The sequence below is a fragment of the Pristis pectinata genome, chromosome 9 (assembly GCF_009764475.1).
Source record: "Pristis pectinata isolate sPriPec2 chromosome 9, sPriPec2.1.pri, whole genome shotgun sequence".
NCBI classification, from domain to species: Eukaryota; Metazoa; Chordata; class Chondrichthyes; order Rhinopristiformes; family Pristidae; genus Pristis; species Pristis pectinata.
This window is the reverse complement of record NC_067413.1, coordinates 24,968,935-24,995,809: the sequence shown is the minus strand read 5'-3', so window position 1 is coordinate 24,995,809 and position 26,875 is coordinate 24,968,935. Positions and strand designations below refer to the sequence as shown.

General features: G+C 41.2%; 1 protein-coding gene across 4 annotated transcripts in view; it reads right to left on the bottom strand.

The window, feature by feature from the left end:
* The window catches only part of LOC127574405 (corticotropin-releasing factor receptor 2), a 163,561-nt gene that overhangs the window by 106,402 nt on the left and 30,284 nt on the right, over positions 1-26,875 (bottom strand). For 2 of the 4 annotated variants that reach the window (XM_052023405.1, XM_052023406.1), the window contains exons 1-2: positions 19,926-20,485; positions 19,675-19,794 (exon numbers count right to left, since the gene is read on the bottom strand). In XM_052023405.1, the coding sequence (XP_051879365.1) occupies positions 19,675-19,794; positions 19,926-20,043 (238 nt within the window). In that variant the 5' untranslated portion in view covers positions 20,044-20,485. Of the gene's footprint in view, positions 1-19,674; positions 19,795-19,925; positions 20,486-26,875 lie in introns of those variants that run through there. The other 2 variants (XM_052023404.1, XM_052023407.1) reach the window with 1 other exon arrangement.

Here is a 26,875-nt window from a genome sequence, read left to right as displayed (position 1 = left end):
TCCAACAATTTGTGGTGATTCCCAGATTATGACTGCTCACTTTGAGATGTGGACCTTGAGTCCTTTCACTGGAAGCACTCAGAAGTCCTGTATAAAAATGGCTAAAGGGGCACACAACCTCTTAAAGCATCTATCTACCTGCTCCGTCACACACTTTCTGCCCACCTGTGGGCCACACCACGGTCATGTCAGCAAACTCCGAACTCTCAGAACTAGAGTGCAAGCAAGTCATTCTGAATTCCAAGAGATGTTCCAAGAAGAGAGCCAAAAGGCAGCCTTCATTTTTAAAGGGAAGGTATTTTGTAGCTGAAAAGAGGAGAGTCAAACCACATCAATAGAAGGTCCTCCAGATACAGAAGAAAGGAAAGTAGCACTGATGGACAGCAATGCTCCATCAACATGGATGAAATGCAGGAAGAAATCCAACAGCAAGTATCAAATTATGTGAGATCATTTTTGAATGACGTAACTTCCCAGTATACCATCGACCTGAAACACTACACCCCCTTTCTGACCTACTAACAATCATTATCAATCAGTACTCAATCCTAAAATTCTCGTGCTTTGTCTTATCCTCGCAAATTTAGTACTTTTGCAAACACACACACAGCTCACACACACTGACAGTCACACCATCCAAAAATATGCCATGGCTTTACCGGCACACCTCCCCTTTCCTGCAAAGGAAATTTATAACAGAATGCAGTGGGAAAATTTGGAGGGCAAACATGCCTCGACTGCTGTGAAGGAGACAATATTGCTGGTCAGAGGACATCTCTGAGACCTTGTCTATTGGTAAGGCTGGCAGTATGTATGATGACTGTACCTGCAGAGCTAATCTACCTCCTCTCATTCTCAGACTCACAGAGTCGTTCAGCACAGAAAAGGGCCTTCGGCCCACTGGGTCCCTGCCAAACTTTTTGTCCAGTGTAGCGATTAGCGTAACACTATTACAGTGCCAGCGACCCAGGTTCAATTCTGGCCACTGTCTGTAAAAAGTTTGTACGTTCTCCCCGTGACTGCGTGGGTGTCCTCCGGGTGCTCCTGTTTCCTCCTACATTCCAAAGCTGTACGGGTTAAGAAGTTGTGGGCATGCTATGTTGGCGCCAGAAGCGTGGCGACACTTGCGGGCTGGCTTCAGTACATTCTACGCATTTCACTGTGTGTTTTGATGTACATGTGACTAATAAAGATATTTTATCTTATCTTATTTGACTGCATTGGTCTGTTTCCTTCTATGCCTTGCCTGTACAAGAGCCCTTCTAAATGCCTCTTAAGTGCAGCAATTATGTCCGATTCCACTTCCTGATCTGGCAGCAGATTCTAGATATCAACAACTCAGTGAAAAACCTTGCACTCTGATCCTCTTTAAAACTTCTCCCTCTTGCCTTAAACTCATTCCTTTTTATTTTTGACAGCCCTACCATGGGAAAAAGATTCTGACTATCTACCGTCTATGCCTCTCATCATTTTACATACCACCAGCAGGTCACCTCTCACCTTAAAACACGATGATGCTGGAGGAACTCAGCAGGCCAGGCAGCATCTGTGGAGAAAAGCAGACGGTCAACGTTTCGGGTCAGGACCCTTCTTCAGGACTGAAGATAGGAAAAGGGGAAGCCCAATATATAGGAGGGAAAAGCAGACCAGTGATAGGTGGACAAAAGAGGGGAGGCAGGGTGGGCACAGGGTGGTGATAGGTAGATGCAGGTAAGAGATAGTGATAGGCAGGTGTGCGGGAGGAGGGGAAAGCAGATCCATTGGGGGATAGGTCAAAGGTAAGGAGGGAGAGGGAAAAAAAGCGAGGAAAGGGAAGAAGAGAAAAAGCATGGTGGGGGGGGGGGTTGTGGGGAAGGGGGTTGGGGATAACTTAAAGTGGGAGAATTCAATATTCATGTCATTAGGCTGCAAGGTTCCAAGACGGAAAATGAGGTGCTGTTCCTCCAGTTTGGGCCTGGAATCCTCCTGGCAGTGGAGGAGGCCGAGGACTGACATATCTGTGATATGACAGTGATATGGTTCTCCTGCCAGGAAACTTTCAGGCACTAACTGGAGGAACAGCACCTAATTTTCCATCTTGGAACCTTGCAGCCTAATGACACGAACATTGAATTCTCCCACTTTAAGTAATCCCCGCCCCACTTCCCCATAACCCCCCCCCCCCCACCTTCTCTTCTTCCCTTTCCTAACCTTTTTTTCCTCTCTCTCCTTACCTTTGACCCAGCCCCTGGTGGATCTGCTCTTTTCTCCTTCCCCCGCACCTACCTATCACTATGTCTTACCTGCAACTACCTATCACCACCCTGTGCCCACCCCACCTCCCCTCTTTTGTCCACCTATCACTTCTCTGCTTTTCCCTTCTGTATATTGGGCTTCCCCTTTTCCTATCTTCAGTCCTGAAGAAGGGTCCTGACCTGAAACGTTGTCGGCCTGCTTGTCTCCCATGGATGCTGCCTGGCCTGCTGAGTTCCTCCAGCATCATTGTGGTTTTCATCTGGATTCCAGCATCTGCAGTCCTTTGTTCTCTACCTCTCACCTTGAACTTGGCCCTCTTGTTTTTGATACCCCTATCATGGGAAAAACATTCTAACTATCCATCCTATCACAGTTTTATAATTTATGATAATCCCATAATTTTATATATGTCTATAAGGTCACTCTTCAGCCTCCTTCACTACAGGGTAAACAAGCCCAGCCTATCCCATCTCTCCCTGTAACTAAAGTCCTCCAATTCAGGCAACATCCTGGTGAATCTCCTCTGCACTCTCTCCAGCGCAATCACACCCTTTCTATAGTGTGGCGACCAGAACTGCACAAAATACTCCATGCCTTGGTGCTTTAACCTTTTGGACCAGTCTACCATGACGGATGTTGTCAAAGGCCTTACTAAAGTCTATGTAGACAATGTCCATGACCCTACTGTCTTTAATTTTCTCACTTAACTCCTCAAAAAACTCCTGGGGATTTACCCATCCCTGTGCATTCCACCTCTACCTTCTTAAGTATTGACATGCTCAAGAATATCAATGTACTGCTGTCTGAAATCATTATCCTTCTCCTTTGTCAATACAAATGAGAGATATTCATTTAGGACCTTGCCCACATTCCCTGGCTCTGAACATATATTACTCCTTTGGTCCCTAAGAGGACCTACTCTTTCCCTAGCTACTCTCCAGGCTCCTAATATACTTACAGAATGTCTTTGGATTCTCCGTAAACTTGACTGCCAAGGATATTTCATAGCCCTTTTTTGCCTTCCTTATTTCTTTCTTAAGTTCTCTCCCATACCCTCCATATTCCTCAATGGCTTCACTTAATTGCAGTTGCCTGTACCTTTCATATGCTTACCAGCACATTCATATTTCGTTCAGATGAAGGGTCTTGACCCAACATGTCAACTGTCCATTTCCCTCAACAGATGCTGCCTGATCCACTGAGTTCTTCCAGCAGTTTATTTTTATGCTCCAGATTCTAGCATCTGCAGTCTCTTGTGCCTCCTATTATATACTTCCTTTTTAATTTGATCAAGCCTTCAATATCCTTTGTCATCCAAGATTCGCTAACCTTTCTCCCTTACCATAACATGCTGGCCCTGAACTTTTACTAACTCTCTTTTAAAAGACTCCCACCTGTCAGATGTTGTTTTACCCAAAAGGATCTGCTCCCAATCTACTGCAGCCAGGTTGTTTCTTACGCTATTGAAATCAGTCTTTCCCCAATTCAGGACCTTAAGTTAAGCACCAACCTTATCCCTTTCCATAATGATCTTTAAACTTATAGAATTATGGTCTCTGTTCCCAAATTGTTCCTGCACTGACATTTCCAGCACCTTCGCAGTTTCAGTTCCTAAGACAAGGCCGAGTACAGCTCCTTCTCCAGTATGACCACCTTCTTGATGTCTCTTAAAACTCTCTTGGATGCACTCATGTATTTAGGCAATCTTAGTCAATATTGGGAAAGTTAAAATTCTCTACGTCTATAACTCTATTGCTCTTATACCTCTCTGCAATTTGATTACATATTTGTTACTTTAATTCCCACTGACTATTGAGAGGTCTATAATATAGCTCCAGCAAAGTGATCACCTCCCTCTTATTCCTAAATTCTAACCATATGACCTTGTTAGACAATCCCTCTAGGACATCCTCTCTAAGTACTGTCATGATGTTCTCCCTAATCAACCACATGAATCCCCGTCTTCTTTTTCAACCCCTCTGTGAGATCTGAACTTTTATACCCTGGAACATTAAGCTGCCAGTCCTGCCCATTCCCTCAATCACTTTTCTGTGATTGCAATAATATTGGAATTCCGTGTACTGATCCATGCTCTCAGCACATCTGTCTTACCTGTGAGGCTCCTTGCATTAAAGTAAATACAGTTGAGCCTACCAGTCTTCCCATGCTCCTCATCCTGCCTCTGTCTACTCTGCCAACTGCACTTGCTTGATTTATCGTCTATATTTGAGTCAACCTCCCTGCCTGCTGCACTGCTACTATGCTTCCCATCCATCAGCCAAATTAGTTTAAATTTCCCGAGTAGTGTGAGCAAACCTGCAAGGATATTGGTCCCTTTCCAGTTCCAGTGCAACCCATCCTTCTTGTACAGGTCCCAGCTGTCCCAGAAGTGATCCCAATGATCTAAATACCTTAAGTCATTCCCTATGAACCAGTTCTTTAGCCTCTAGGTATTGGTATTGGTTTATTATTGTCACATGTACCGAGATACAGTGCAAAGCTTGTTGTTTTGCATGCCATCCAGACAGATTATGCCATAATTATATTGAGGCAGTAGAAAAAAAACAGAATGAAGAATATAGTGTTACAGTTAGAGAGAAAGTGTACTGCAGGTGGACAAAGAAAGCGCCAGGTCTACGACAAGGTAGATTGGGAGATCAAGAGTTCAAGAATTCATCCTTCATTGTATGAAAGGTCTGTTCAAGAGTATAATAACAGTCGGATAGAAGCTGTCCTTAAGTCTGGTGGTTCATGCTCACAGGCTTTTGTATCTTCTGCCCAAAAGGAGAGGGGAGAAGAGAGCATGACTGGTGTGGAAGGAGTCCTTGATTATGTTAGCTGCTTTACGAAGACAGCGGAAAGTGCAGACGGAATCAGTGGAGGGGAGGTTGCTTTGTGTGATGGACTGGGCTGCATTCGCAACTCTCTGCAATTTCCTGCAGTCTTGGGCAGACCAGTTGCCATACCAAGCTGTAATGCATCCAGATAGAATGCTTTCTATGGTGCACTATTGTTAAGAGTCACCGGGGGGACATGTCAAATTTCCTTCGCGTTCTGAGGAAGTAGAGGTGTTGGTGTGCTTTTTTGGCCGTAGCTTCCACATGGCTGGTCTAGGACAAATTGTTAGTAATATTTATACTGAATGAATCTATGAAAAGCTATGGAGGGTTTAAGTATGGATTTATTCTCTTCTCTCCTCTCCTCACCAAAACCCAACACTTGTTTTTCATTTCAGACACCAAAGAACTGCAACCTTGCCAGTTAATAGAAGAAGTATAAAAAGATAGTGAAGGTATAAAAACATTGTCTCTTGGTCTTATACTTGCAGCCAGAATTTCAGAGACAGACACAGTAAATCTTCCAGAGGATAAGACAGAGGTCGAATCTGTACCTTATGTTAAATTGTACTCACATATAAGAGCTGGTAGTGGGAGTAAAGTATCGTGTAGGCCCACTTTACAAGAGGTCAAGATCACAGGCTAAAGTCAGAAAAGTCATTGAGGACTTTGATAGGTCAAGCTAAACAAAAGATTTGATGAGTGCACATAGCCAAGTACTTGATGCAATGGAACCGCTGCTAATTTCAGCTCTATTTATCTGTCAGGATTCCTGAAGCCTGGCATTTCATGTATTAAAATAAAAGTCCAGTTAAAGTACAGGGACATAAATTTTACAGATTGACTCACCTCCTACGAGAAGGTTGGTCTCTCACATCATTCATACACCTCATACTTCTAACTTGCTTTGTTTAGAATTGGAAGTGGGAGGGATAAGCTAGGTTTTGAGAATTTTTAGATTTGTACCTTTCTATCCATACCCAACCATCTGTCCTTGGGACGCCTCAAAGATATTCCACTTGTCCTAGTTTCAGTGATACTGAGCCAATCTGGCAACCTATATCTTTTAGCTTAATTAATGTCCCTTGTAAAGAACCTGCATCTTTTATGGAAGTGTGAATAACTAATACTGGAGGCATCACTATCCATTTAACCTGAAATGAGCTACATGTTGTGCCATCCATGGGCCTGTTATAAATGGTATCTCTATGGTTACTGCTCTCAAAGCTTGTTAGTCATTATAGTCTTGTTGATATTTGATTATATTCTCTGTTGAACACCTTTATCAAAAGAAGGTACTTGTATTTATATGGCACATAATCCTGTTCTCAGTGATCAGACCATTTGGCCCATCATGCCAGTGCTGGCTTTTTGAAATAATTATTCAATTAATCCTACCCTTTATTTATTTTCTATGCATTAAGGTTTTTCCCCTTCAAGTATTGATCCAGTTCTGTTCTGATTGTTATTATTGAATCTGCCTCCACAATTCTCTCAGGTAGTGTAATCCAGATCACAAAATGCTATCTGCTGTCTCTAATTATTTTATGAATCACTTTAAATCTTTGACTCTTCTAATTCAGAAAATTGTTTCTTTTTTTTTACTCAGTCAAACTCATTCATGATTGTATACCCCTCTGTCAACTATCCTCCTGGGATATTTGCTTCTGGGAGTAAACCCAACATTTCTATTCACTCCATAATACTAAAATCACTCATTCCTGGTAAATCTCCTCTGCACCCTCTCTGGCTAGACATTATTGCTAAAGTGTGCCCAGAAACAAATACAATACTCCAGTAGAGACTTAATCAGTGTTAAAAGTGAAGGATCCTTAATTCTTCATAGCAACTGTTATTAATTAGACCAATGCAGATCACAATACCAGAAGTGGAAATAAACAAATATTGTGAATGACAATTTAGTTCATATTTCAAATAAGCATAGGAGGAATCTTGTTCAACTGCCACAATCTTCTACACACATATGTACAGACATGCCTTAATTCTTCAACTGACAAAACATTCACAGGTACCACCGCATTCACTCAGCTTCTCATCAATTTGTCAGCCTACACTAAGCATGCAAGAGGTGAGCCTATTGATTCAGAAGACAAGGGTACCACCACTGAGTTGACAGAATGATGCACAAGACATCCAATGTTTTTACTAATACTGACAAAGTAAATTCCAATCTGTTACACCCAATGCAGCACTAAAACTAAGATTTACCAACAAAAATACCTAATCACTGCTGCATCAAGCACAGTAATTGCTATTCAATACTAGTTTTATTCTGATTTATTTCCACTGAGACTTAACTCAATCTCTAATTCTGTAGCCTGCTGATATTAAGCACTTAAAATTACAAGATGCTATGTATTCCTGTGCTCCATTTCAATCTTTTCTGAAGGGACAATTTATATCCGCTTCTAAGCATTAGAACAATAATGCAAACACTTTTATTCCTCTGTCATATGAAGCAGAATGCACTTCTCTCCAGCTCTCTTCATTTCTTCGTTACAGGACATATATTCCCCAGGCTACAAAGACATAATCTGAGCTGGCACACTTAGTACTGCATTTTGAAGGTAACTTTTGGAGACTGTTAAACTGAGGTCTCTTTGGTTTTCCCAGCTGGATGCAAAAGATCCCAAATTTCTAATTCAAAGGATCGTATGGAATTATCTTCAGCAGACTTGTCAATATTTATCTCTCAATTAAGATCACAAAGTATATGTGGACATTCGGACAATGTTGTTTGTGGGAGCTGGCTGTGCCATGCTTCCCATATTATAGAATAATTCAACTTCAGAAGTATTTTCTTTGCTAAAAAGTGATTTGGGACGTTCTGAGATCAGGAAAGGCACTGGGTAAATAGGAGATTTACTTTGTTCTCAGATGGTGCAAAAGATCTCAAATTATTCAAAGGACAGTACCTGAGACAACATTGCCCCTTCAACATAACATGTCAGTAACATAAAATATAATAAATGTTATCTGTTGAGCTTTCTCAAGGTCACATTTACAGGGTTATGCAGCAGTTAGTGCTGCTACCTCACAGCTGTGGTGACCTAGGTTCAATCCTGATTCTCAGAAGCTGTACGGAGTTTGCACATCCTCCCCAGATCTGCTGAGTGCTCCAGTTTTCTTTCACATCCCAAAGATGTGCTGGAACATTAATTAGATGCTGTAAATTGGCCTTCAGTGTAGGTGAGTGGCAAAAAGAATCAAAAAAGGGTGGATGCACATGTGAGAGAGAATAAATTGAAGGGCCACAGGGAAGTGGCTGTCAGGATCTCCTGGTTGCCAGCCATTTTAATTCTCCCTCCCATTCCCACACCGACATGTCTGTCCTCAGCATCCTCCACTGCCAAGTTGAGGCTAGATGCAAACTAGAGGAACACAACCTCATATTCCGCCTGGGCACCCTATAACCTGGCAGTATGAACACCGAATTTTCCAACTTCCGGTAACTGCTCCCCCCCCCCCATCCCTTTTCTCTCCCCTCCTGATCTAACTGGCCTCCATCTCCATACCGTTTCCCCTCCTCCCCACTTTCCAACTGCCCATCACCCACACACTCCTCCCATTGCCTCCTCTCCCCCACTGCTCCCCTTTGCCCTCCCCACCTCCCTCCCTTTATTCCATTTAAATTACATCATTTTCAGCCCTTTGTCACTTCCACCTATCTCCTCTCAGTTTCTGCTGCCATTCCCACTCTCCCGTCCCCTATCTGCCTATTAACTCACTTCACCTGGACCTACCTATCACCTGCCAGCTCTTGCTCCACCCCTTCCTTCCACCTTTTTATACTGGCTGTCTCTCCTCTATCTTTCAGTCCAGATGAAGGATCTCAACCTGAAACATCGACCGTCCATTTTCCACCATAGATGCTGACCTGCTGAGCTCCTCCAGCATCTTGGGTATGGATGCAGGGAAGGAAGGAGAGGGGGAGTGGGACGTGGGATTGCTCTGCTGTGGACATGGACCCGACGGACTAAATGTCATCCTTCTGTGCCTTGGTAAGCAAAGACATCAACAATGACTATTTTTTAAAAATTCATTGTTGGGTATGCCATCACTACAAGGTCGAATGTATCGCACATCTCTAGTTACCCATCTCTAGTTGCTCTGTTTAGTCTTGTCCTTGACTGATAAACTCCATGTGGTGAAGGTACTCCCACAGAATTGTTAGTTAAGAAGTATTTGAGAGCTACTACAGATCTAAAAGGAGCCACAATATAACTTTCATACCAAAGAAAAATGCAGCAGCTGCTGAGAAACTGAAGTAAAAGCAGAAAATAACTGAAAATACTCCAGAGACAAGGCAACATAAGCAGAGATAACCTTTCATTGGGGATACACCTCTCTGCTTGTACAAATCACAATGCCTACTCTCCTTTGTAATTTACAATTTGTGAGTCAGCATTTCACTGAACTGTTGTTTGGGTGGGGGGGATGTTGAGGGGGGAGCTGGTAGTGAGAGAGGTGAAAGAATTCCCACTGAACAGGAACTTGTTCACACCCAAAATCCAAATTCATGCTTTTCAGCGGGATTGTTTGGGTAGAAGGCAGAAGCACCAACACAGACTGATTTTTCTACACGTCATCTCATCAAAACCTGCAATTAGATTGTTTCATTAATACTGTAGAATATTCCAGCCCAGCCAGAGGTGTGAATACTTAAACAGGAAGAAATTTCAGGCCATCTTGTATTTTATTTATGAGATTTCTGGGAGATTAAATCAAAAGCCTTGTAGAAAATATAATGCTGATGCTTATGGGAAGGTGTATCGTGTGGAGACCAGGGAGCTGAAAATGGCCAAAGAATCTCATAAGGCTGGGGTGTGTTGACCCTTCTGGATTGAGAAGCTGGATCTCATGTTATTTTCATCTCTTTGCCACCTAGCAGCTGACCAACTTGATAGACTGGAAGGTGCTGGATGGGAAAACCACTGCCAAAGGGTGGTAGAGTAAAAGTCCAATAATCTGCTATCTGATTATTTGGAAATCCTATTAGTTCAGCATCGGGCTGACTGGTGTTATTTCCAAGGCTCTCCTGAGACTCACCAGGGCTCCAGTTCCAGCCCTTCCCGAAACTCACTGGGAACCTAGTTCCCACACTCCTCTGTAACCCACTGGGCCCAGGTTACCCAAGCGCACTTTAAATTTACCACATTCACTGAAAAAAATCATTATAATATCCAGATCTATAACATCTAGAGAAAATGAATTTTAAGTATGTTGGGGTACTAGTAGGAATAACATCCAGTCCGGCCAACCAAATATCCTAAACATGCATGATTATCAGGGCTTTATTGTTCCGCTCCTGGTGACATGATTAGAGGGAGGAGGATTTACTTTGAGGCTTATTGGTGGTGTTATCCTTCACTTTGTTTGACATAAGGATATTTATATAGTGTATATTGGGTGAAAGAGAATTCACAATCAGCAGAAGGGAGCCTCAAGAGGCAGGATTTAGTGGTTGGGTTTGGGGAGCATCTCTGTTCCTCCTGTCCGTAAGGGTTGCTATAAATCTCCAGGCATCTCCCAAGTCCTGGGGAAGCTGCAGAGCAGTGATTAACCTTAAATCAGGCTTCCAAAAGCATTATGAGAGACTGATGTTACTTCTAAACAAGTGACCCAAGATATCACTGTGCCAACTGCTGTATAACTGGTTACTGGTGAACTCATCAGATTGGGATTTTTTTATCTTTTGAACTTTAAACGGCACTGCTAACCAAAGTCTTCCCATTCATCTTGTGGGAACCCAGAGAACATTAAGCCTTTTAGCTTGTAAAAAGGTATCTGAGAGAAGCTTGAGAAGGGCTGAGTGGCCTCAGAGATGCAACACCAATTATGGGGCAAAGATGGGTAGGAATTACATAAAGTACAAGGAGCACTGAAACCAATTGTTTCCTGTCAACTGGGACCTTGACTAGGAGTGGTTAGTTTTGCACAGACTTTCCTGTAACTGAGACATGAACATGCCATTAATAGGATGGGCATTGTGGACAAAGCCTTTGAAGATTACACTATCCTCATGCTGAGATCTCCTTCTCACATTCTACCTTGTCTCAGTACACATTTTCTTTGGATTTAAAAGCTGCAGGTGGTGCAACAATGCATGTGGTAATTTCCCCTCTTCTTCTACCATAACCTTACTCTTGGACATTTTCATTTCAGGTATTGAAGGAGCACAACTTGTCCAACAGTGATGAAGATACATTCACACTTATTTTCACAATCAAAGCCACCGATTCTAATAGTGGCAATGTGTAGAATTTAAGAGTACTGAATAGAGACAGGATTTCCACATGGTGAAGCAGCAGGTCAGAGTGGCTTGCAACCAGGCAGGGGCAAAGATAACACAAGTAAGAAGACCAGATTACACTCTAACATAAAAACAGAAAAATCTGGAAATACTCAGCAGGTCAGGTATCTTCTGTGGAGAGAGAAACAGAGTCAATATTTCAGGTCAATGATCTCTCATCAAAACCAGTTTGATGAAAAGTCGTCACTTTGAAACATTAACTCTCTCTCTCTCTCTCTCTCTCGAGAGAGAGAGAGAGAGAGAGAGAGAGAGAGAGAGAAAGAGAGAGAGAGAGAGAGAGAGAGAGAGAGAGAGAGAGAGAGAGAGAGAAAGATGCTGCCTGATCTGCTGAGTGTTTCCAGTATTTTCTGCTTTAATTTCTGATTCCCAGCATCAGCAGTTTCTTTCTTTTTGCTTAACTCTAATTATCATAGAGGCTTAGAGTCATGCAGCATAGAAACCCAGTCCTTCAGCCCAGCATGTCCATGGTGATCGTTTTGCCCATCTGTACTAACCCCATTTGCCTGCATTAAGTCCATATCCTTCTCTGCCTTGCCTATTGCAGTGCCTGTCTAAATGTTCCTTAAACCTAGTGATTGTATCCAATTCCACAATTTCTTCTGGCAGCACATTCCAGATATCAACTACTCTTTGTGTAAAAAAGTTTTCCCCTCAGTTCTCCTCTAGAATTCCTTCCTATCACCTTAAACTTGGCACTCTTGTTTTTGATACCCCCATCATGGGAAAAAGATTCTATCTATCCTATCATAGTTTTATAATTTATGACAATCCCATCATTTTATATATGTCTATAAGGTCACCCTTCAGCCTCCTTCACCACAGGGTAAACAAGCCCAGCCTATCCCATCTCTCCCCATAACTAAAGTCCTCCAATTCAGGCAACAGTTTGGTGAATCTCCTCTGCACCCTCTCCAGCGCAATCACATCCTTCCTATAGTGCAGGAACCAGAACTGCACACAATACTTCAAGTGGGGCCTAACCAGTGCTTTGTAAAGTTGCAACATCACATTCCAACTGTTATATTTTATGCCCCAATCTATGAAGTCAAACTTGCGATATGCTTCTTCACCACCCTAGCTACCTGTGTTGCAACTTTCAGGGAACTATAGACTTGAACTCCAAGGTCTCTCTGTTCATCAACATTCATTAGTGCCCTACCATTTACTGTATACATCCTACCCCTACTTACTTCCCAAAATGCATAACCTCCAAAACACCACCAAATTTTGTGTCATCGACAAACTCACTATCACAAACAACAAAGGTCACATCACTGATCCCTGTGGTACACCACTTCCAATCAGAAAAGCATCCCCCTCCATCACCATTACCCTCTGCCTCCTATCACCAAAGCAATTTTGGATCCAATTAGCCAGCTCACCTTGGATCCCAGATGTCTTAATCTTCTGGACCAGCCTACTGTGTTGGACCTTGTCAAATGCCTTATAGAGAATGTCTACCACCCTGCCTTCATCAATGTTCTTACCTGCCTCCCCAAAAAACTCAATCAAATTAGTGAGACAGGATCTCCCTCATACAAAGCCATGCTCACTATCAGCCCCTGTTTTTCCAAATGTACATAAATCATATCCTTTGGAATTTTATCCAATAATTTCCCTACCACTTAAGTAAGGCCCACCAGCCTGTAGTTACTTGACTGGTAACTGGTCTGTAAGAACTCAAAGGAGAGCTTTAATGGTGCGGACTACAGAAGAAAACTAACGGGCATGCACAATAAAATGGCTAGCGAATTAAACAGCCTGCCAGAAAGCTCATGTTCAATATCAAAAAGCATGGATGAGGCACCAATGTGACAAAGGATGTGCACAGAGTTTGGAGACCATTCCTTCTAGCACAGAATAACAATCAACTCCATTCACAATGCCAAGGGGTGTTAACACAACCGGAATGTAGATTATGACGGCCAATGATGCAGCTTCTATTACAAAACAAGCAGGAGCCATCAAACATCTGAAAGGTTTTTCTGCAAGGTCAATTCCTTGTCATGCAAATTAAGATTACAAGCACCATCGTTCTGGATTACAAAATGCAAAAGATAATCCTTGCTGCTGCTGAAAGCATTTTCAGTTATTCGAAGTTGAAAGAGATATTAGATCCTTAAGCTCCAAAGTGGCAGTTCTATCATCGAATCAGAAATGTACACTGATTGACACCATCATTTTTCTGCTCTTTCAAATTATAGTAGATATTAATTCCACAACGCTAACACCCTTACCAATATGGCATCCAGCTCCAGGCCACACTGAAAGCAGGGTCTTAAAATATTTCAGATATACTGTGCTGTCTCACAGTTTATTGTTTGCTTTTATAATTGAACCAGTATTGTTTTTTTCAACTACTTCAGGGGGAAAGTAGAGATGCACCATAACTACCATTTTGAAGCTCTAAGCACAAGTTCCAAAAAAGAAGAAATACTAATGATCCTATTTTCTTTACATTTCTTCCACAGCATTTTCTGATTGTGATTGTGATTGTGAAGGTGTCTCTCTCTGCATTCTTTCGGCATAGTTTAACTGACTGTGCCTGGGTCGATTATCACAGCATTCTGATGGCTCTGTCATGTAATAGACAACACAGAAAATCTACAATACTTCAAGATCTTGCATGCAATGCAATATGGAATTCTGCAACATAACATGAAATTATTTTAATAATTATGTTAAACTGAATGCATTGCACCAGGTGTGACTGGAGGCTCTTTGATGTTATTACCATTATTATCACATCTTCATGGACATCAAATGATTGAAGGCTTTTAAAGCGACCAAGGAGTAGGTTTAAGCTCCATTAGGTTATTTGAAATGACTGAAGGGCACTTCTGTAAAATTTGAAGTCATACTAAGTTAGATGGCAGGAAGCAAAGCTTTTCACAGAGACTCATCATCTGCTGGAATAAACTGTCAAGCAAGTACTCAGTAAAAAGTCGCTGCAGACGTGAAAGATCAGCACATTTCTAATTATAAAGAGCAGACAATTGGTTATTTGTGACCTCAAGGAGCTTTGGACAACTTCTATATCCTGAATCAGATGGCTTTCCTGGAGCAATATGTGAATTGGCCACTCATGTGTCTTTTCTTTATGTGTTCCTCAAGTAATTAGGTGGCAGGATCACTAACAGAATAAGCTTGATTGACCAGTTGTTCTTCAACGATTTTTGTGTGTAAATATTGTCATTCAGATATTTAGTAAAGTCTGAAATGCATTTATTATAGTGGCTGTGCCCTTATAAATGGAGAGAAGGAGGATGTGAGGGGACTTGATAGGGGTGTACAAGATGATAAGAGGCATAGGTCAAGTGGACAGTCAGAGACTTTTTCCCAGGTTTTGTTGGCGCCGGAAGAGTGGCGACACTTGCGGGCTGCCCCCAGCACATTCTTAGCAATGCAAAAAGACATATTTCACTGTGTGTTTCAATGTAATTGTTACTAATAAATAAATATCTTATCTTATATCTTATCTTAAATGGCTATCACGAGGGGGCATAATTTTAAGATGATTGGAGGAAGGTATAAGCGGGATGTCAGAGATAAGTTTTTTTACACAGAGTGGTGGGTGCGTGGAACGCATTCCCGGCAGAGGTTGTGGGGGCAGATACATTAGGGACATTTAAGACACTCTTAGATAGCCACATGAATGATAGAGAAATGCAGGGCTATGTGGGAGGGAAGGGTTAGATAGATATTAGAGCAGGATAAAATGTCGGCACAACATCGTGGGCTGAAGGGCCTGTACTGTGCTGTAATGTTCTATGTTTTATTTTCTATAAGCAAACATTCACAATACCTCTAGTAGTTTTGTTGATCCTGAGCTACAATGATCAGAAAGGACCCCCGTTTGTACCCTGACCTCAGATTAATTGGGAACATACAAAAATACAGATTAGAAGCAAGAGTGGGTAACATGGTGCCTTGAGCCTGCTCCAATTAATATGATCATGACAGATCTGACTGAAAGCTCAACTGCACATTCCCACCAAATCCCCCATAACCTTTCAACCCCCAATGGTTAAGAATCTATCTATTCCTGCCTTAAAAATATTCAAAAACTCTGCTTCCACCACCATTTGAGGAAGGTAGTTCTGATGATTCACAAAACTCAAGGAAAAAATATCAGCTCATCTATGTTTTAAGTCAATGACTCCTTATTTGAAAACAGTGACCCGTAATTCTAGATCTTCCCACAAGAGGAAACATCTTTTTTACAATCACCCTGTCAAAACCCCTTAGGCTGTTTCAACTGAGTTGCCTCTCATTCTTCTAAATTCCAGTCAATACAAACCTAGCCTAACCAATCTTTCCACAAAATACGATTTGCCCATTCCAGATATTAGTCTACTAAATCTTCCCTAAACCACTTCTAACACATTAATATTCTTTTGTAAATAAGCAGACCAATACTATGCACAGTATTCCAGATGAGTTTTCACTAATGGTCTCCATAACATGTTTTATGCAATTGGTCTCAGACCATAGCTTGGGAAGTTAAGAGGGAACCCAGTCTGTTAACTATCCATTTTCCAATGTCATAAAGTACCTGAACTTATAAAGTGCTTTTTGTACCTACAAGAAGCTCTTTGCCAAAAAGTTATTGAGACTAGTTCAATTGCAACTTTCAAAACTGAAGTCAAGGTTTTCGTTAGGTAAGAGGTATGGTTCAAAACCAGGTAAATAGAAAGCTATAAAGAAAGACTTGCATTTGTAAAATACCTTTCAAAGGTTGGTATTGTTACTGTTGTGCTATGCAGGGCTGTACTGACAATATCTGACAGCTTTGGCAGCTGGCCAAGTCAGCTGTTAAAAATTATCTGGGAAGATCGTGCTCCACCTCATTGGGAATGATTCTCTCAGCGATACTTAGAAGTTCTGCTGGGAGGATCAGTACACGGAAATTTTGAATTTGCTTTTGGAGGCTGAGAGTGCTCATGGCTGACTGATAAATCCAAGTGTTGTGTGTATTGGGTGATCCCCAGGACAAAACATATGCCTGATCCATTCAGCTTTGGAGCTGACCAAGGTTCGATCTTCAGAGACTTGGTACCCGGAGTAAACAAACAGCCAAATGACAGTTGGTAAAAAGGGCACTGTCACTGATTTCTTTGGTAGAGTCAAGATTCCACTTGTTCTTTTCAGAGCACCTCAAAGCACTTCACAACAGGGGAAATACTTTTGAAATGCAGTCACTTTTACAAAGCAGGAAAAATGGCAGCCAGTTTACACACTGCCATGCTGCACGCACAGCAATGTGATAACAACTAGATAAATGTGAAAACATAGTCACCACAACACCAGGAAGAAGTGCTTTGATCATCTTTAAAATGGTGCCATGGGACCTTTTACATGCACCTGAGACAATTTACAGAGCCTTGGTTTAAAACATTACTCAAAAGATGACACCTGTACCAATTCCTCAATAATATTTTGGGTATCAGCTCAGCTTTTTATGCCTAAATTGATAGAGAGCAATGTGATTCAACAACCTTCTGACTCAGATGCAAGTACTACCAACTGGGCAATACCTGACCCCTCATAATGGAATTGTGTTGTTGTTCTTAGGCAATCCCACCTTGTGGCTTCTGATGTGGTGATTGAGGCTAATGTAGGAACTGCAGATTCTTCCAGACATGGGCCAGAAGGTGATTGATTAAGCCATGTTAGATGGGGAACCAAGTACTAAATAATTTACCAATGTTACTTTGTTCTAAGGAGACACAAGAGACTGCAGATGCTGGAATCTGGATCAAGAAACAAACTGCTATCTCCCCTCTCTCTTTCAGTCCAGATGAAGGATGTCGACCCAGAACGTCATTTGTCCAGTTTCCTTTACAGAGGCTGCCTGACTTGCTGAGTTCTTCCAGCAATTTGTTTTTTACTTTGTTCCAATTTGAAATTCAAAGACAGATCAGACTCATACGTAATATCACCAATTGTTTCAACTGCCTTTCATTAATAAGTGCTTAGGTTCACACATTAAGACTGGTGAGATACTTGAAGAGCAATAAATACCTATGGACTTGTACTGAGATAGAGAAAAGAAAAATATGGAAAATAAAATTACTAATGAAGGAATGAAGAAGTTATATTTAGGTTTATGCAGACACAATGTCAAATTTTATAATTGTTTTTCAAGACAAAAATCAATAATTCTCTTGATGATGCATAAAGTGGTCTTCAATTGTACTGACAGTCCTGCACTCTCTTACTAAAGGGATCTTCCTTCCATCTCACTAGTGTGTTCCTTGAAACCTATTTGCAAACACTTTGCAACACTTAAGTTAATGTTTCAATATAAATACAAGCATTTGCTGTATGGAGCTTAATTCTCTCTGAATCCTGCCTCCACTTTGGCTTCTACAGGCATACTAAAATGTCTGAATGACACAAAGCTGTGTAATCCCCTTCAGCTTCCCTCTGGGCAAGAGTGATGGAGTGACAAGTCTTGATCTGGGGCTACCGATCCATCACTCCTCATCTAACAGGTGCTGAAATAAATTATGCAATTTTTTTGCCATTTTGCCGGTTTAGTTTATCTTAGAAAATAAATTTCCTCTTCATAGAATCTGAAACAAGAGTCTCAAATGTACCATTCGCCAGTACCAGTTCTGTTCTCATTACTATCTTATGCAGTCTATTTCTCCTGCAACTAATTGAATAGCTTTTCCAGGCTTTGCTGGAACTCAGACATTGGAAAGTCATATTTTTGATCAGTGAGCTTAGCTCCAGGGCGACCAGAATGTAATTGTTGTTTTACCAGCAGTTTGTAAACCGCATACTCTTCCTCAAAATTGCATCGAAATGATATGTGATATTCATCTTACAATGTTGTTTTCATATGATAAAGACAGTCAGAAAAACAAGAGTTCTGCAATATAACAGCACCCATGAAGGCACGTTAGCCTGCCCCAAAATTAAAAGTTGTATTTTTAATTTCTTCTCACTTCTTCACTGATTCTCTCAATCATTCTATGTTTTGAACCTGATCTGTTGAGTTGGTGATCTCACACACAGTTGAATTCTTGATGGTTTTTGTTTAACTGTATAAAGTTGTTGACTTAAACAAAATCTTCTCTGAAATGTGTTTCTAGGAAAAGTTTAAATGCTCACCCACTTGTTTCTGGGGGTTTATAATTGTTTTTTAATGGGACCAGTTTATTGACCATTTAACATCATTCTTTTTGTACCTGATGGATCCCACAGCTGAACCAAGCGTATTGTGAATGTCCCTGTGTGCTTGTCTTGTGATGAGCACTTTGTTTTTCACCTTGGCTGGTGAGCAGTTTTGTTTAGTTAATGTCAACATTTCAACACAGACAGACTTCATAGGAAAAAGGAAACAATGTAGTCCTACAATTGACATGTTCACATTTTCAATGATGCAGCAAATGTTAAACGTTAAAACACAGAAGAGGCCAGTTGGCCCATCATGTTTGTACCAGCTCTTCGAAGTTGGTATTCAATTAGCTTCACTGCCTCTACTCTTTTACTGTACACCCATTCTTTTATTTCCAAATATATATCCAACACCATCCTGAAAGCTACTTCAGAAGTTTCCACGATTCTTTCCGGGAATGCAGTCCAGATCACAAAGACTAGTTGCGATAAAGAAAATCTCTCTCGTTTCCCTTCTGTGTATTTTTTAATCAATTATCTGGTTATGGACTCTCCCATTAGTGATGATGTCTCACCTAAGTGCATCTCTCTCACATCACTATCGAGCATTTCTAAACACCAGTTGTACTTGCACAGCGAAAGCACAGTAAACGCTTTGGCAACCAAACTTTTGGGGACGATATTGTCTCTTTAAGACAGGTTTTAGTGAAAGCCCTTTGATTTTCATTCATTATGTGCTGCATCTGATCAGGACGGAACGACCCTTTCCAGCAACAATGACAGCTGATGTCACCGTCACCTACAGCCGCTGCTGCTTTTTCCTCTAAAACTGCTCATCGCCTTTGGTCGGTTCGAACTTGAACTTCATACTCATTCAAGTTTAACAGCCTCGCCTCCAGCACCAACACTATAAAATACGATTTCCACCAACTAAATTCACACCGATTCGGAACATTACCATGCAGGACGTCATTAGTTGCAGCCAAAAGAGGACCCCACTGCAACATGAATGGAAATTTAAAAGCGTTTTAACTGTACAGTTTACTGAAAGCCAACTGTGGAGCAAAATATTACAACCTAGTCTTACGAAGAATACTATTACTTAGTATTTATACTAATTCACATTAAAACAGTTCCTACTTGTAGTATTGTACTTGATTCCATTGAAGTATTCAGGACAAGGTCGCGCCACAAGCTGCCCCGCTGTCGTTCTCGGCCAGCAAGTTCCTATTTCATCGGTTGTTGAGTTGCAATAAACACCTTAGGAGAAGGTTATAAAAAGTCAGGATTAAAATATGAAAGGACAACAGGGAAAAAAAAGTGAAATCAAATGTAATCCAGAAATCTACAACTTAAATCTACAATTTCTTGCTCGGTCTAGACTGTCATACCAGTCAGATCAACAACAGGGACAGGTTCAGTTTCGTAGAAATGATCCTGGAGAGCATCTAATAGGCTGCAGTTAGGGTCAAATTCGTCGATGATGATCTGGAAGATTGTCGAGTCCATGGCGCAGGCTGGAATCGGGACCGTAAGTACACTGGTGTATCTGTGTGTGGGTTTATTCTTGCAGTTACCACGGCTCTCTTCCTTTCTGCCCCCAGAGATGTACGCGGAGCGTCTTGGTTTAAAGCCTCACCTCTCCGTTACATTCGCTCCACCTCTTTGGCCAATGGGAATGCTCCAGCTGCCTACGACTGATCAATTATATCGCTAATTTGAGGGGTCTACTTGCTCTGTGAATTCCAGCTAATGTCCTATGCCACTCCCTCACATTTTAATGATAGAATTTCTCTTTCAATCTATGCTCCCTCCTCTGTCTCTGCAGTCACTTCTCTACACGCCAGTCCGCCTTTTCCTTTTCGCGCACTGTATTCCTTGGTATCTCTATCTCCTTCACTTCGTCCACTGTCTCTTTCTTTCTAGCCTCCCTCTCTCAAGTCTCCCAGGCTGTTTTCCCCCTCGGGTCTCTTGCTACTGCTTCCCTTCACGCTCCCTGTTTATATTTGTTTCATTTTTCATTCTCTCCCAGGCTTCCTCCGTCTCATCATGTTGTGTCAGCTACTTATAATTTTTGATCAATTATTGTCACTGGTGATGTGTTACACTCTATTTTTGTTTCATACTTTTGCTACCATTTTGTTTCCAAACATTTTGAGGCTTTTTTTCTGTTCCGGTGAGCATTTTGGTCGCTATTGCACTTGAATAGTCCCACTTTCAGAAGTATCTTTCAGTTGCAGGACGGGTTTACCTCTTATTCTACCAGGATGGATCTCTGATAATATCTCTTCCTCTCTCCCAGTTGGTCTCTTTTTCTCGGGTTCTCTCTGTTACTCTGTCACTTTCTCCCGGTACCTCCCCAACTCTTGCCCGCTCAGTATCTTTGTCCCTTGCTCTCCTCGTACCACTGCTTCTTGTTTTTTTATCTGCTTCCCTGTCAGTATCTCAGTAGCTCAATCTCAGAATCCCTGTATTTTTCAGCATCTCTTTGTCCTTTTCTCTGTACGTTTGTCTCCCGCTCTCTCATGATCCCTGTCTATCCCTCTCAGTATATCTCTTTCTCTCTCTCTCTTCCTGTCATTATCTTTGCATTTTACTTTTTTGTTATTTCTCCCTCTCTTATTCCGTTCCTCTTTTATCATTGTGCTTTTTCATAATCCATATCTTTCTCTTTCTCATCACCTTTGACTCCTCTCTTTCCCAATCTCTCTCTCTCTGTCTTTTGCATTTATCTGGCAGCTCTCTCTCTCAGTCCTTTTCAGACTCGTGGTTACACTCTCAATTACTGCCCTTATCAGCTATTGATAACAGTAATTATGAATGCCATACCCTGTGCTTCAGTCCGCTTCCTAAGCATTGCAGAACAAGGGGCTGCTTCAAAGCTTTACATTCACCTCAAATGAATATTTAAAAATAAAACCCAATGAATGCTGCCGACTGATGACAAATATGAATCAATTTGGAATCAAGTCTAAATGCTGATTTAGAAACCCACTTTAGAACTATCTCTAACCAAACATTACATCTCTAGTCATTCATAGTAATAAAGCATTGACTCAAATGTGAAATTTATTGAGGGACAAAAAATGTGTCAGTTGTAAAAACACTGGATTTGTGAAGCCTTCAGTACCTTCGGGGTAATTCTGTCATTCATTAAGGCAAGGCATCTGGCTACTTCACCCAGATAACAAACACAACTTAACTCCAACAAACACATCATGGACCTGTCAAAAAACATTACAGTTGGATAAGAGATCTCCCCAGGCTGCTGATGTACACATAATGTAGTAAATGGTGTTGAGTGCTCTGAATTTTCTGTTTATTTTAGATCTTCCATGGATTAGAAATTAATCGGACTGAATCTTGAAAAGTGAATCTTTGAATTAGATTAGAATTTAACATTGCGTTAGCCATAGCCCAGCTTGGATCACTCTTGCTTCCAAGTCAAGAGACTGGGTTCTAAATGCCAAATCTACACACAAATGTCAAGGCAATATGAGGGAATGCTGCACAGCTCTGGGTGCTGTGTTTCATTTGTGATTTTTAAATTGAGGCCCATCAATCGGATGTAAATGATGACATGACGCACCATTTAGAAGAGCTCTCCCTGGTGTTCTGGATAATGTATATCTCTTAATCAAAGATGCCATAATTATAATCAACATCAAAATTGGTTCAAATCAGACTGTGGTAATCACAATGATGTAATTGCTGTTGACTTCAGGGAAACTCATTATCAAGGTTCTCCTCAGCCGTTGCCCCCACTCTCCCTTTCCCCACACCACCCTAACCCCTACCCCACACCCCACAGCTCCCAAGTGAACAAAGAGCTGCTTCCCAAATTGTAGTTTAGATTCTGTTCATCCAGAGGCACAATGGACATGATCTTCACTGTGCGACAGCCCCAGTAAAAAGAGCAGGGAGCGGTATCAATTATAATGCATGGCCTTCCTTGACCTCACTATATAACTTTTATCTCCTTCAACTGAGAGGAACTGGAGCATTCTTTACAATTCTACCTCTCATGGAAAGCAGACAATGATGATGAAATTCACCATCTCCTTCAGTGAGCCACCACAAACTTTCGTTACTTGAGGAAAAGAATGCTTGAAGATCAAGACCACAAACCTGGCACAAAGCTTATGGTCTACTGGGCAGTAGCAATCATCAGCTTTATGTATGCTTCTGAGAAATGGACTGTCTACAGCAGACAATTCACAGTACTGGAGAGACACCCCCCCGACCCTGTCTCTTCAAAATCCTCCAAATCCATTAGCAGAGTAAGCAGAACAATGTCAGCCTCCTCTCTCAAGCCAACATCTCCAAAACTGATGCCCAAGTTACACTTGGTTGTTGTGCAAGCAATGTTTTTTGCATTAAAAAGATATGCTATTCACAGCAAGAAAATACCAGGTGGCCAGAGGAAGGTATTTAAGGATGTTCTTAAGACCTCCTTGAAAAAAGTAAAAAATCTGTACTGACTCACAGGAATCATCTGTACATGAATGCTCACAATGGAAAAAAAAGCATTTAGGGTGTCATTGAGAACTTCCAGTCAATGCATCAGGAGCATCTAGATCTACATAAGTGGCAGAAGGTTTGGACTACCTCCCAAACTTCACACCCACCTGTGCCATCAACTTCCTGCCCAATCTGTGACAAAATGTGCAGATATCAAGTCAGCCACCTCAGAATTCACAGATTTAGAGCAGAAGCAAATCATTCCCAATCCCAAGCAGCTGCCTAAGAAGAAGACACAAAAAGGACTTCACTTTTAGGTGTTTTGGATGTCTTAAGATGCTTTTATATCGGTCAGTCTTCTTTTCTTTACACATTTTCCTATGTAAAGATGGGCCACTTAACTCTGATACTGGTGGACAACTGGGTAATGAGAATACTCCATATACATGACAGTGTTTAATGCTAAGAATATACTCCAAAGTACCTAATGGGTAGTTAAGAGGCATACATACAAAGTCAGAAAGAGATAATAAGAGAAACAACCATAGCTTGATCATGGACTTAAGTTTTGAAAAATGCAAGGTAAACCACTGTCTTAAATCTAATGTTTTAAAACAAAGATTTATTTATCTTCAGGGCATCCAAAGGCACCATCTAGCCAATGTATTTTTGATTTTTTTTATCTTCTTCCAATATAGGAAAAGAGAACTAATTTGGACACAGTGAGTTCTCACAAACAGCATTTTGATGATGACCTATTAATCTGTTTTAGTAAGTTTGAGGGCAAGATAAATATGAGCCGACATTGGTGATAACTCCCAGCTGTTCCTCAAAATAGTGCAATATCCACCTGAGGCAGCAGTCAAAGTTTTGGTTCAACATCTCATCCAAAGGACATAACAGCCTTCCCTTAGTACTGCCCAGCAGGTTAAGTCTAGATTTTGTGTTCAACTCTGTGGAGTAGGACCTAAATTCAGAACTTCCTGATGCAGGTGCAAGTATTCTACTAACTTTACCTAGATGCATGGTGCTAGTTTACATTAGTACCACATTTCTCTGCCAGGCAATGGAGCAACTTTGGCAGGTACAAGCCATTTCTTGAAACTTCTCCTCTTTGGCAATGTCAAAGAACTCATTGTTTGCCATGAAAAAACAAATGTGAGGAAAAAAGTTTCTGCTTGGATTAAGTGGAAGGACAGGCTTCCTGCAAAAGCCTTAGGTAAAGGATGACTATTAGCCCTGAGGTGGCTACAATACTAAAAGAATTTCAGTTTGTATCTGTTTATTTTTGCTTTGACACCAAATCAACCTGATAGTATCTTGTGATTCAAAATACATAACAGGGCAGCAGAATCAACTTCAGAGCACAGAATCTGACTGGGAGATATTTAAGCAGAACATAAGTCTGTACATGCAATAGAGAGATATATAAAACAAGATAGTTGGATATTGATATAAATAGGTGAATATATAGATAGTTAAGTAGTTAAAGATATAGTGATACAGATATTGAGTACTAGAAAGTAAGTAAAGGCAGTTAAATTGAAATAGATATATGGCAATGGAGATAATGGAAATAAACATAATGTAAAAGATGTAGAATAAGAAATAAAGCTTGCAATGTGATTGATTGATTAATTAATTGGGATAGATACAAGCATTCACATTTAGGAAGTATACATAGAAAGCATTGATATTATGAAGAAAGATAAATAAAACATTTTACATTAAGAAGGATACAGCCAGAAAGATTGTATTTCACCTAAATGATTATAAATAAAGCAGTAATAAAATTGGAAGTTGCTGGAAACAATCAACAGTTCAGGCAGCATCTATCGTAAAAGTAACAGAGTAAGTGTCAATGATCTTTCATCAGATCTAGGAAAAAATTGGAAATTAATTAAGTTTTAAATTAGAGATTGAGAGGAGTAGGATTAGGGAGAACTGTCAAATACCAGAGGGCATGGCTTTAAGGTGAGAGGGAAAAGTTTAAAGAAGATTTACGATGCATTTTTTTTTACATAGAGAGTGATAGGTGCCTGGAATGCACTACCATGGAAGTGGTGGAAGCAGATGTGATAGCAACGTTTAAGAGCCACTTAGGCAGGCACATGAACAGGCAGGGAATGTAGGGATATAGGCTATGTATAGGCATATGGGCTTAGTTTGGATTGGATTGGCATCATGGTTGACACAGACAGTGTGGCTGAAGAGCCTGGTCCTATGCATTACTGTTCTACGTTCTAGAACAAAAGGGAGAGTCTGTGATAGGACGGCGACTAGGAGGGACTGAATGACACAAGTGGTGGTGGTGTCTGGTAAAAGAGTGGTTGAGGTATATCTGGCGAACGTGGAAATCAAAGGATCACAAGATCACAAGACAACGGAGCAGAAGTAGGCCATTTGACCCATCGAGTCTGCTCCATGAACTAAACTAAAACTATTCCTATCTAGCCCCAATTTCCAGCCTTATCCCCATATCCCTTGATACCTTGACTAATTAGATACCTATCAATCTCCTCCTTAAACGCCCCCAATGATTGGGCCTCCTCAGCCGTATGTGGCAAAGAATTCCATAATTTCACTACCCTCTGGCTAAAGAAATTTCTCCTCATTTCTGTTTTAAACCTGTACCCTCTAATTCTAAGATTGTGTCCTCTAGTCCTAGACTCACCCACCAAGGGAAACAGCTCAGCCACATCTACTCTGTCCAGTCCTTTCAACATTCTAGATGTTTCTATGAGGTCCCCTCTCATTCTTCTGTACTCCAGTGAGTACAGTCCAAGAGCCGACAAACGCTTATCATACGTAAGCCCTTTCATTCCGGGAATCATCCTCGTAAATCTTTTCTGAACCTTCTCCAACATCAGTACATCCTTCCTAAGATAAGGGGCCCAAAACAGCACACAGTATTCCAAATGAGGCCTCACCAGTGCCCCAAAGAGCCTCATCAACACTTCCTTACTTTTATACATTATACCTGTCAAAATAAATGCCAACATAGCATTCGCTTTCTGTACCGCCAATCTGACCTGGTGGTTAACCTTTAGGGTATCCTGCACGAGTACCCCCAAGTCCCTTTGCACTTCTGTACTTTGAATTTCCTCCCCATCTAGATAATAATCTGCCCGTTTATTTCTTTTTCCAAAGGGTACAACGGCATATTTCTCAACATTGAATCTCATCTGCCATTTCTTTGCCTATTCTCCTAAACTATCTAAATCTCTCTGCAACCTTCCTATTTCTTCAATACTCCCTACTCCTCCACCTATCTTGGTGTCGTCTGCAAACTTAGCCACAAAACTATTTACTCCATAATCCAAATCATTGACGTACAAAGTAAAAAGAAGTGGCCCCAACACTGACCCCTGCGGAACACTACTAGTAACTGGTCGCCAACCAGAACAGGATCCCTTTATTCCCACCCTTTGCTTTCTGCCTACCAGCCAATGCTCCACCCATTCTAATATCCTACCTGTAATTCCATGACCTCTCATCTTATTAATCAGCCTCTTGTGCGGCACCTTGTCGAAGACCTCTTGAAAGTCTAAATATACAACATCCACAGCTTCTCCATTATCCACCCTACCTGAGATTTCCTCAAAAAACTCCAATACGTTAGTCAGGCAGGATCTACCCTTCACGAAACCATGCTGGCTTGGACCTATCTTGCCTTGCACCTCTAGGTATTCCATAACCTCATCCTTGAGGATCGATTCCAATAACTTTCCAACCACCGATGTCAGACTAATAGGTCTGTAATTTCCTTTATGCTTCCTCCCACCTTTCTTATACAGCAGAACTACATTTGCGGCCCTCCAGTCCTCCGGAACCATTGATACCTGGAAAATTATCACCATTGCCTCCGCAATCTCTAAAG